The sequence below is a fragment of the Myotis yumanensis genome, unplaced genomic scaffold (genome assembly GCF_028538775.1).
Source record: "Myotis yumanensis isolate MYYU_CA2020_CCGP unplaced genomic scaffold, mMyoYum1.0.hap1 SCAF_1, whole genome shotgun sequence".
In the NCBI taxonomy this organism is placed as follows: Eukaryota; Metazoa; Chordata; class Mammalia; order Chiroptera; family Vespertilionidae; genus Myotis; species Myotis yumanensis.
In genome coordinates, this window is record NW_027223752.1 from 181,015,896 (window position 1) to 181,028,805 (window position 12,910).

At 39.6% G+C, this 12,910-nt stretch overlaps 1 protein-coding gene across 1 annotated transcript in view; it reads left to right on the plus strand.

Annotated features, from left to right (window-relative positions):
• GPRIN3 (GPRIN family member 3) overlaps nt 1-12,395 on the plus strand; it is a 79,357-nt gene extending 66,962 nt beyond the window's left edge. The window contains exon 3 of the mRNA XM_070392746.1: nt 1,017-12,395. Within this exon, the coding sequence (XP_070248847.1) occupies nt 1,131-3,470 (2,340 nt within the window). The 5' untranslated portion in view covers nt 1,017-1,130 and the 3' untranslated portion in view covers nt 3,471-12,395. The remainder of the gene's footprint in view (nt 1-1,016) is intronic.
• The last annotated feature ends 515 nt before the right edge of the window (nt 12,396-12,910 follow it).

Here is a 12,910-nt window from a genome sequence, read left to right on the forward strand (position 1 = left end):
TAAAATCTAATTGTTACTTTTTTGCATTTCTTTGACTACAAATAAATGTGATCAGCTTTTCATAAGCTTGTTGGTTGTTGGACTTCGGATCTTGCATATTGCATTTTCATGTTCTTTACCCATTTTTGCAATGAGCTATTTTGTCTCCTTGTAAATTCTTAAGAGCTTCTACTGTATTATAGATATTTTTTCCTGTCTCCTAGAGCTGCAAGCATTTTTTTTTCAATTCTATTGTATTTGTTTATGGTATCTTTGCCATGCAAAATTATTTATTTTATTTAGATAACTATGCTTATATTTTTCTTATAGTTGCTGTATTTTCTGCCTTCCCTGTCCCTGGATTATTTTATCGTTCCTAGATTCTCTTACAGGACATTTATTTATTAATTGATCTATCTTTTTGGTTTTTGTTTATTTTATATTTTAACCTTTAATCCATCTAAATCCATCTAGGATTTCTTTTTGGAATTGGTGTAAGATAAAGACCTAATTTTTTCTTTTCTTTCAGATGAATAAATTGTTTGACAGTCCCTTATATTAAGTAATCCATCCTTTTGCCACTAAATTGAAATGCCTCTCTTGTTCTACATCCAATCTCATTTATATGTGGATCAATTTCTAGATGTTCTATTTCACAAGTCTGTGTAGGCCCTATATTCAATACTTATTGATTTGATCACAGTAGCTTTACAGGATTTTTGGATTTTCTGATATCTGGTAAATCAGATTACACAAATGATTTTTAAGGTAGTTATCAAATGCTTAGGCAAATACATTAAAAACCTATTTGCTAGACAGCAGTGGAATGCAAAATCAAACTAATATATCAAAATAACACCTGTATAGTTTTTTAAAAAATTCCAAAATCTACTTTCCATGATCTATGTATTTTTCTACAAACAGATTTGGAGAGGCAAGATTTTCAATGCACTTAATAGTCCTTATACAAGTAACAGGTGTATCTTCAATCCTTAAATTCCCTATCATATTAATAGTACTGTTTCTTTGATTCACAGATCGGTCCTTCAGAGAAATCATCCCTGATTGTGTCTTCACTCTGACCTACGACAGCTTCCCAGTGGGAGCACTGCTCAGGGGAGAGCTCTGAGGTTTTCCTGAAGAGAAATTCCATGGGGACTGTACCTGACCCTCTAATATTAGCTAAAACTTCCCTGATCACAGCCACCAGAAAAGAAGAGGACCTAGGAGAGGTACAGGCTGCCTCACCTCCGCCTCAACCAGCCCTCCTGTGTAAGAACACCGATGGCCTTTCCAGCAAGCCTCGGGAGCCAGCCCTCAGCCCCAGGGCAGCTTCGGAGGCCCTGATGCAGGCCTGTGAGCATGAGGCCGCACGGCCAGACATGTCTTCTCCTGGCATCTTCAATGAGGTGGAGAAAGCATCTCCCACACTCAACTCCCCTGGTAATACCCAGTGGCCAGGAAACAGCAAGCCCACAGCACCAACCCCATGCTCTGAAGCAGTGAAGGATCTTATACACACAGCGTGTACCATGCCAGCCAGTCAGCACAACCACCAGGCCATCCCAGGGGGCCAGCCCAACGCCAGCGCCTCCTCGGGATCTGAAGAGACACTGGGGAAATCACAGAGAACCTCAGATGGAGAGCAATCTGAGACGCCGAGCTGTCCTGTGGGAGGCACTGGTAGCAGCAGCCAAGATCAAGTGCCCCGTGATTTTCCTTCTCAAGACACAATCCCGGGAGTGGTGCAGACTGCAAACACAGCGCCCAGGATGCTCAGTCATGCCGCCCCTCCTGCCGGCGGGCCTGAAGGGGACAGGCAGGGAGCCATGTCCGACGCCAAGACCAGGGCCTGTGACTCTCCAGCCAGAGAAGACGGATGTTCAGGGAACACACAGCCCTCTGCCACCACCGCTGACACCCAGGTCGTGAGTCCTGGGACACCTCAACCATCCCACCTCTCCAGCAAAGGTTCGACGTTTCCTCCAGAGCCAGAGAAGACGCTGCTAGCAGCACAGCACCAGGCGTCAAGGTTCAAAGAAGCAAGTACGATGACCAATCAGGCTGAAAATGAGATCAAGCAAGTTCCCAACAGGGCTCAGCAAGATGCGGAGGTGCAGGCCGTGGCCAGTGTCGAGAGCAGATCCGTCTCCACCAGCCCCAGCATCCTCACTGCGTTCTTAAAGGAAACCCCTGCTCCTGAGCGTTTGGAACAAGAGCAGCTACGCGTGGTTTGCCACGGCAGCAGTGGGAGCCACACATTGGAGCTGTCAGTCAACAAGCTATCCCCCCAGGAGTCGGGGCAGTGCCCTGGCATCATGCCAGAGGCGCACAGCCAGGCAGCTGCAGCTGTCTCCACGGCTCTCCAAGGGGATAGTAGGTGGGTGAGCCTGCCAGGGGAGGTCCCCAATACCTCATCCATCAATGAGGCATCCAGCAATGCCCAGGACAAGCGTACAGATGATGGGAGGGCAGCTGGAATGACCCCAGGGAGGGCAGAGCCCACTTCTAAACAGCTTTCTGCTAATTCTAGCTCTCTGAAAGCTAGCCTCACCGACCAGATTTCCATCAGTGCAGGAAGTCAAGATGAAACCAGTCACGGGTTGGGGACATTTGGAACCAAGCCATCTGAGCTGGCAGTGAAAACCACAGGTGGCCACAAAACAGACCCTGATTGCAAACTCTCCGCCTCCTGTGGGCCTGCCAGCAAAGCTGACCAGTTCGGGGGCTCGGACCCCACGGATAAAGGAGATGCAAGAGAGAAGAAGCCTGCATCTCTTCCGGTAGGAAAAGAACAAGAATCGAAAGGCACGAATCTCCTGGATGGGAAAGCAAGGGCAGAGGGCAAAAGCCTACTGCTCAATCCTCAAGCTCAAGAAAGTGGAGGCTCGGGGTCAGCTGCCAGTCCCATGCCCTCCCCCGTTAGAAATAACCAGGAGGGCACCGTGGAAGAACACAGGCCGGCCAAACCAGCCACCAGCCTGAGCCTGCCGTCTGAACCCATGGGTGACTCCAGTCCTAGTTCGGGCAAGAAGACCCCTTCTCGCTCGGTCAAGGCCAGCCCGCGCCGGGCCAGCCGGGTCAGCGAGTTCCTCAAGGAGCTCAACGTGACGGCGGCCGCCCAGGTGGGACTCACCCCAGGAGAGAAGAAGAAGCAGCTTGGCGCCGACTCCAAGCTGCAGTTGAAACAGTCCAAACGGGTCAGGGACGTGGTGTGGGACGAGCAGGGCATGACCTGGGAGGTGTACGGCGCTTCCCTGGACCCGGAGTCGCTGGGCGTCGCCATCCAGAACCATTTACAGAGACAGATCCGGGAGCACGAGAAGTCCATCAAAGCGCAAAGCAGCCAGGCCCGGAGGTCCATTTCCTCGGATACTTCTTCGAATAAGAAGCTCAAAGGCAGGCAGCACGGCGTGTTCCAGTCCATGCTGCAGAACTTCCGACGCCCCAACTGCTGCGTCCGCCCGGCCCCGTCCTCGGTGTTAGATTGACGGGGAGCGTGTCGGGGAGCCCCGGTACACCTTGAGGGTCTTCCTCCGAGTCCGTCCAGGTCAGAGCTTGCTCGGTTTCCTCCCACCCCCAGCCCCCAGAGCCCAAGAAGAGAAAGCGAGTATTAACTACAGGAAATTGCTACTAAGAATTGTTAGGTCCTTTGACTGGAACTTCGTAAATTAAAATATCTTTTCAGTTCGGGTCACACAAGGGAAACGAAGACATTTCCCTCTGCAAGAAGGAACAAGAGAAAAGCAAGCTTCCCTGAAAGTTCTCCACCTCAATCAAGAGGAAATAGGATTGACTGGGTTTTTTTTCCATAGGTTGTTGCTTAGAGAACCAGCATTGTCATTATACGTGTGTCATTTTGTGCCACTGTCTCAATTGAACTCACTGTGGTATTTCCATTAAAACCCCGGCTTTGTGTTAAAAATACCAGAAACGCTATTAGCAAAACCACCGTTACACTTTCTAGTCCTGTTGCAACAAGAATGCTGTTACCATGCAAAATTTAAGCAGCTGATAAGAACTGTAATGGAAAAAAGGTAAAACAAATTTGACTCATTCCTAGGCCAGAGGACATGAAGTAGAAGCATTTAAATGCATACGATACCAAATATGAGTTAATATTTGTAAACGTCTACAGATAACCATTTTTGTAAACCTGGTTATACCTCTTCATAAATTTAAGAAAGTTACAGGAGGGAAATTAGCTATGCTTTCGAATATGAATACTGCCCACATGATACATGAATTTATATATACAGATTTTCCAGCACCAAAGGCAAGATGCATCTCTGTGATTCAGACTAGATTAAATTCCCATTTCCTTACCCCAGCGGAAGTACATGTGGCTGAATTCTTAAAAAGAGTCATCAAGTTATGGATAATATTAAATTTTATGTTGTACGGGTGTTCTCCAAAAACATTCTACTGAAATGTGAAGGTTCTGGTAAGGAATCATAAACAAGTTAACAAACACTCTTCTCTCTGTGTTGAAAAAAAAAAAAAAAGGAAAATTTCCTGAGTAACAAAAACAATGGGTTTAATTTAGACTCCACTAAACAGGAGGCAGTTTGTGTGTTTCTTTTGATCTGGTTCAGTAACTTCTAATAGGAAATGTAGTCAACAGCAAATAGAACACCAGCTTCCCTACAGGTTTTGGATGTAGACTAATATCATGTAATTGCTTACGTTTCTAATCTATAGCAATAAGGTAACCTCTGCAAAAGTTGATTTTAAGAGAAATACCGTCATATCTCATTCTTCAAACCCAAGAAAAGAGAGGCTTTTACTAAAACACAGTTTGAGCTTTGGTCCTGGCGAACATAGGCACCTGTTTGAGCTCAGCCCCTTCCTGCTTCCAGAAATGGACCCTGTCCATGCGATCCATGAGTGTCTAGCAGGCACTGGGCTAGGATGACCAGCAGTGGCTTGAGAATTGAGGTAGCGAGGAAGAGGGGAATGAGCTAGGGCCCTGGAAAGGCTTCCCCTCCTGGATTCACTGTAGGGAGATCGCTGCTCACCACCTTGCATTTAGAAAATCAGGTTGTTAGATGTTGAAGAGGCACTGCTTGCCTTCACTAAACTCACTCTCCTAGATGAGACAGATGGCCATGTATTCTCTCTCCGGAGACTCATAAATGCCATTTTTGCATGAACTCAAAGTCCCCATTTTGGCTTTTTTTTTTTTTAATTCTTTTTGGCAGATGCTGAACATATTGGAGGAAATCATACTTGAACTTTAACACAAGCTACACTGGACACAACCTAAATTAGTAATAGCCATTGATTTCTTTCAAATCAACTGGACTGTATACAAGGCCTGCCTAGGAGACCACAGTCACAGCATTCTCAGAGCCTGAGAATGGTACTTCACAGTGGTTGTATTTGGAATTTATAATGAATATTTTCGTGATACAATTTTTAGTTTCTTAACAGTTGGCCTCTATTGAGAATGCTGTCTAAAGTAGAAATTACTATCAAATTAACAATCACATTGTTATTTAATGATTAGAGATTTGGTCTAAAACTCTCTTTTGGCCTTAAATATCCATTTGTAGTAATGTTCATGTCACTTCTGTCAGAGATGCCTTTTCCGGGCTGTAATCTCACTCCTGTCTCTCGCTCATGTTGTTGTCTCCCTCACATGTCGCACGTGCTGTGTACACACAGAGAACACCCTGTGTACACAACGGCAGCTGTCAACAGCACCCACTGCAGCTGGGTGGGCCCCAGGTAATCCTCTGTGCAAAGTGGCTAGAACAGCCTGTTCCTGCATTAACATAGGAGAAAAGGAAGAATTCAGCATCTGGTAATAATATTTATTTTCATGCGTTTGGAATAACCACATGATTTATAAATAGTTAAATGAAGCAGAGGCCTCAAAGAGTTGTAGGCATTTGTTGCACATTAAATAAATTTAAAATTAAATTAATTAAAACTAAACTTGGTATAGTTGTGCCTCTCAGTAAAACTTAATGTTTGAGATAGTAACTTTAACTGGTATTCTTTGGTGCTGGCACTAACCCTGACTTCTTAATCTTTAATTCTTTATTATTTATCTTTACTTCTGCCATACTGTAGAAATTGTCAGAAAATATTTCAAAAGCTTTCTTGTTTTGTTGTTTATTGAATCTTATAGAAGGAACAGCTTTTAAAAACAGTAACAGAGCCCCAACAGCGTGGCTCAGTGGTTGAGCAACAATGTATGAACCAGGAGGTCACAGTTTGATTCCCGGACAGGGCATATGCCCAGGATGCAGACTTGATCCCCAGTGGGGGGCATGCAGGAGGCAGCCAATCAATGATTCTCTCTCATCATTGATGTTTCTATGTCTCTCTCCCTCTCCCTCTTTACTGAAATCAGAAAATATATATAATTTTTTTAAAAAAATAGTAACAGAAATAGATCATCAAATGGATAAATAAGATAGGAGCCTGTTCAAGACAGCCATGTTTTTACATTATGATACCCTACGTACTCTCACAATAAAACCTTGATTTGAAATTTTGCCTTCACTTTGGTCTGTGACACAGCATAAACATTCACTATGTCATTCATGACTCCTTAGGTTCACTCAGTAAATGGGGTTGCAAAACAACTTTAATGGCAGACTCTTTGAACTTGTTTGGCTATTCCTTACCTGCAGGACACACATTGGGTTGAAAGTTGTTTGTTTTTGTCCTTAATTTCTTTGGTTATGGTTTGATTCTTCTTAATGCATTTTAATTATTCAAATAAATGAAGGAAGTGTTTTATTAAGTAAATAGATATAAAATATTTCTTGAATCAATAGTAAAAGAAAAATGAGTTAGAACACGAGTCTGGGAGATAATGAAACATTTAAAATGGTAAGAGGCCATGCAGCCTACCCAGTAAATAATAGATTTTTTAATTTAAATCATGATTTTCCTATTTTTAGGATGACAAGAAAATGTCATCCCTTCAACTGTCATATGTTTATCTTTAGTGCTTCTCTAATTTTGTCTTTCTTGATTATTAGTTTTAATGCACAGACCAACTACTTCACATATAGTAAGTTTGTAATCAACCTCTGTGTGTTTTGGATCTGTGGCATGAGTTGAACATTTTATTAGGTTAAAGCTAACCAGAAACCTTTTTTTTTGCATCCAAAATGATATATTTATACCCTATATGAGTATTATTTCCTACCTTAGTAAGTTCAGACATATTGAATATCATTTGATTTTCTTATGGTTTTTTTAATCTTTAGAATTATCTGATACTCATTCCAGATACCAGTGTTCTACATGCTATAGGTTAAATATCAAAATTTAAATGAATTTGACTGAATATGCACGTATAACATATAACCTGGAGCTTGAATTTTGAAACTGAATCTTAATAGGATTGAGCTTGTCATCTTAAAATAGAAAGCCAGAAAGATGTTCCTATCATTCTGGAATACTGTATATACCACGTGAAAAATATACTATGACATGACTTTAAAATGTGTTTACAGGGGATCTATATGAGTATGCTATTAATGTAAATTATTTGGCCTTTGCTGTATCTGCTCTGTTTTACTGCCTAAATGTGAAAATGTTTCTCCAACATATTGTACATGTGTTAAAAGATTTGTCCACTTCTAGTACCATATAACTCACCACATCCCTTGTCTACTTGTTAAGAATCAATATAAAGAAAAACAGTGCATTAGAATAAGGTTTGCATATATGTACATGTGTTTTTACTGAAAATTAGGTACTTGCAGACTTTTGTAGGCCTCTACCTGTCTGATTTATCAATCACCTACAATGCTGCCATGGAGATGATGCTGTTTATTCTCTCCTGCTTTGTCCTAAGTGGTGTTTGAGAAATGAGGCCTGTGAATTCCCCTTTGTGATAATTATACAGTGAACTCAGCAGTATCTTGACGAATGAACTGACCATCTTGTCCCCACCCCTGTTTTTTCTATACAGTAAATCAGAAATCTTGTCCACGTTTGCTTCCGTATTTACTATTTTATATTCATATCTGAGCATTTGTTTCCTGTTAGCAATGCTCCTTGTGTGAAGCCCTTTTGGTTGAATCTCTCCAAGTGCTGGCCAGCTGCTGCCACTTGGCAAACGACAAGTGATATGCAGAAGCTCCTGTCCCTCCTTCCTAATGAAATTCTGCAACTGGCTGAGTAATTATAAATGTCATCTGTGCAGATGCGTGGACTTAGGATGGCTACAAAATTTTAGACATTTTTGCAAAAAAGGAAAAAATAGTCTTGTAAATATTGAAATAGATTTCCATGAACTTTATCCTAGTCTTGGGGAAAAAACTCTCCTTGACTACAGAAATCAAATAAACTTGATTTGCAATGACCAAGAACCTAGATGAAGTGGATAAAAGTGGGAAAATTCTGTCTCACAAGTAACCAGAGGTCATGACAACTACTTTTAACTGTGAACACTCACCAGCTAACCTACTCACTTGCCACAACCAAAAAACCTCTCTAAGTAAATCCAATACATCAGTAAATATGTGTAGATAGAAATAACAAAATAGCCTAAAAAATTACTGTTGGCTCTTAGGTAATCATGATGATCATTTTAAAGGACATTTAAATAACCATGGGCCTTGGTGAAATGACTGTGGAGGCCAGAATGGTGCAACAAGATGTTATTTACGAGTTTGGTGTGTGTGTGTTTTTTAAGTTCCAGATATTTCAGAAACTAATCATGAGAATAAAGACTGTTGAATATGAAATTAAAGCCAAGCAATAATGTGCCAAAAAGAGGCAGTTACACCAGCAAGTGCATCTACTATGGGCACACCACTATATAGTCATGGTCTGCCATGAAGACTGTAACCCACAGGATAAAGATGTAAAGGCTTCATTTCTCCTTTCTTACTGGAAAAGCTTGATTATGAGCTTATGACAGAGGTACAACACCAGTGAGCATTATTAGGGACATGGTTAACAGCCGAGACAGGAAAGGAGTCAGAAAGTCTTGCTAGCTTAAAACTCAAGACAGCTCCAACCGGAAACTTGGAGAAATTGAGAAATTAAACATATGGTAATTACTCTTCCTGGACACTTGCATGTAAAGCAATTGGATTAACTCTGCCTGGAGGATTGCCCACCTTAGCTATGAAAAAAATGGTTTTCCAAATGTAAAGTAACTAAAACATGAGTACTCATATCAAAAGGGGCCTCAAATAATGCCTTACAGAAAGAAAATGATGTTCCAGATGGGCATTCCTAAATACTACTTCTTCATCAAGTATCTTTTTGGTTTCAAGCTCAACTCCACTGGCTGCAAAACAGTAGGAATAAAAGTCAGATAATTTGCACTTCAGAAAAAGGTACTGATGATCAACCAGCATGCTGACAATTATGATGATACACCAGTGATTTAAGTGTGTTAAGGAGAATTAAATGGGAGAGAAATGCTGACTTCTCTTTTGATTTCTTAAGATGTGGGGATGTCATCCACTTATTTCTGGGGTGAAAATTATAGCTTGCTTTTTGACATTGCTGCTAGCATTACTCTTTATTACTTTAAAATTAAATTGTCTATTCTTTAGAAAAACGTTTAAGCAGTTACACAATTTTTTTCTGATTCTTACCATTGCTTTTAATATCAAGTAAAGACTATGTATAGAGTAAACTATATTAAATGAGTAAAAAAGCTTATCCAGGTTTATCAGTATCTTTTAATGATTTTTAGATTAGATTCCTTAACGTTTATTTTAACTGCATCTTTGAGTAAAATTATTTTTCATAATGTTTTCCATCATGTCTTAAAGTGATGTTGATAAATTGGGAGATTGCAGTATTATAGTCATACTCCTGAATCCCAGAGGAGAGGAGAGACTAATTCTTGTTTTAAGGGCATCTTGAGATACCTTAACTAAGGTTGAGAAAGGTCAATGGGGCCTGGAAACTCAAGAAAGAAATATACTAACAATAACTAAATGTCTAAATGTATTTATCTCTGCTGTACTAATATGTTGTGAACAATATGTTGTGCATAATACTGTAGCTGGTCGTGGTATGCCAATACTTCTGTAGGTGTGTATGGTCTGTGAGTGGTTGGTTTTCTATTTTTATGTGTAGAAAAAAATAACATGCCGTATCCCATTTTAAGGCCGAGTTCTGTCATAAGGTAGGCACATGTACAAAAGTGAATAAAGCCAACAAAAGTGTGCATGTGTATTCAGTAACAGTCCTTTCATTTTTGAAGGTCAGAAAGGGCTGTTGTTTTTTTAATCATCTTCAAAAGTAGATTACATAATTATCACAAAGACTGAATAAAGTAATCAGTACATTGGCATGTTACTAAATATGCCAGGGCTAATTATCCATGCCATTAGTCACAGGTAAGGTCAGTTCTTTGACCACTGGGATGATTTACATTCCTCATACATCCTCTCCATGTTAAGTGTGTGACTAGAATGTACATACTATGGGTGTGATTGTGTACATACCTCGTATGAATTATCTAAATCCTCAAAGCAGCTACAGGAAAGCAGGAAGAAGAAACAGTTGTTCAAAAGCCTCAAAAGGGCTAATCAATGTGTATTTTTCTTTTCTACACATAAAAATGTGTATATAACATACTGTAAATAGCTTACCCACATATATATATGCACACATAAATGCATTTTATTCATACTAGTATATTTAAGTAAATCACAAAACAACTCATTGAAAACTGAATTTTTCTATGGCTGTTCTGTTTTACATATATTAGTATCGGGTCAGATTCTCCATTAAATGGTGTTACTCCCTGGTAGCAGATTTAGAAAATTAGGAAAGCTACACTGGGCCACAAAAGTCTACTTAGCATCTTACTGAGGCACACACTGTTCCTGAGCAGCTAAGAGGTTTAATGCTGTTTCTTTAAGCACCTAATTTTATATCTGAAAATGACAAATACTGGGGAAAACCAATTATGTTTCATAGACTCTGTACATTTATTAGTGTATTTATTTGCACAGGCTGATAAAAGCCCTACTTTTTTTTAGAGATATATCCATAGATTTCAAGAGTGTTATAATCACATGAAGTGAAAAATGATTGTAGACATTCTCATTTTCCCCCTTATGATCAACCAAACAATGTTTAGCAACACCAAAGAGAAGTCTAGAGTAAAAAATTTGTTTTAATTATAGATGATGTTGGTAGGGCAATGGGATACGAACAGTTGTGAATTCTTTAAGATGGATTCAAATAAATTACTATTATTAATAACAGGTGATGCTATGTGGACTTGATAACAAGATTAGAGTCATTAACCAGCAAATGTCAACACTGGACAACATTTTTCAATTTGTCACAATTCCAGTCTGTGAACTGATGTTGTTTGAGTTTCACTCATTTCTTCTGAAAGGAAATACACTATTAAAATAAAAAAGTCTGATCTGGTTCCTAAAACCTAATCTGATTTGACCCCAATTCCTTGACACTAAAACTTACGTTGACTATTCAGTTTAAGATATGAATGGAAAATACCAGAATTTCCCATTAACAGAGAATTCTGTATGGTAAAGTACAAATAAAACCACTTCTCAGTAGAAAGTTAATGATACCATTTAATACATATTTGTATTTTAAAGAATGAATGTGCCATCTTTATATGTTAATAAAAATAAAAGATTAACCAACCATAAGAACACTATAGTTACAACTATAGCTGGCTGTGTTTTTTAACTAATAAAAACATACTTGTTTATAAGAACAGCATACCCAAATTCTTGATTTTTTGTCAATATTTACTGTTGCTTAGAAGATAAATTTAAGTAATTATTTGGGAAAATGTGTATTAATTTAAGTGCCACCCAAAAAAATTATAGCTAGCAATGTGAGAATCATTCATGTTTGTAAATACTCAGCTGAGAAAGACCAAAAGTGTAGTGTAGGGTTAAATCACTGAAGATATAGGAATACCAAAATAAATTCCATTTATGAATGTACCAATATTAACATCTAAAATTACCTCCTCACTCTAGCGGGTTTGCTCAGTGTGTAGAGCATCAGCCTGAGGACTGAAAAGTCCCGGGTTCGATTCCGGTCAAGGGCATATGCCCAGGTTGCAGGCTCAACCCCAGTGTGGGGCATGCAGGAGGCAGCCAATCAATGATTCTCTCTCATCCTCTCTCTCTCTCTCTCTCTCTCTCTCTCTCTTTCTCTCTGAAATCAACAAATATATATATATATATATATATATATATATATATACCTCCTCATGATGTCTATATACAATACAAAAGTCATAAAATGGTTTATTCGAGAAAGTCCCCATCCTCCAGAAATTGACCTACCAATTAAATTTTATTTCCTAGAAAAAAGATGAAATGTTATGATATAGATCAAGACTTTGGAATTATATACACTTCCACCTTCATTTTGGATTTGATTTTTGAATGGATGAATGAATGAAATTCAACTGATGACTTAGTTTTACCCTTTAAAATTTTCAAATATTTTTTGCATTTCACTTTCCATAATAAATGTAACATAGATGAAAATTTACTGTGTTTTTTGTCATTATTGTTACTGATTTTGCCACTGCTGTTGAAATTGTCCTAGGTGTTTATAATCAATTAATTTTCAATGTGACACACTTCTACTAGGAACCTGCAGTGGAGCAGAAGGTAATTTTACAGTGAAAGCAGAATTTCCATAGAATCAACAATACATACCTGCAGTCACAAGAAGCAGTGGTTTTTCCTGCTCCTGATGGCACAACCGTGTGTGTGTGTGTGTGTGTGTGTGTGTGTATACATACTTTTGCTCTTGTTTGGTGAGAATGATGAGAGGTTGGCATGCATGAAAATACAGGAAGGGGTGAAAATTACAAGGCCCATCTACTCTTGTGGTGGCACGGTCCACCTGTATTCAAGCTTCTATTGTCTCATGTCTGGGCTTGGCTGCCTCTTTTCCAGGACCATTCAGGTGTGTGCTATGGATTTCC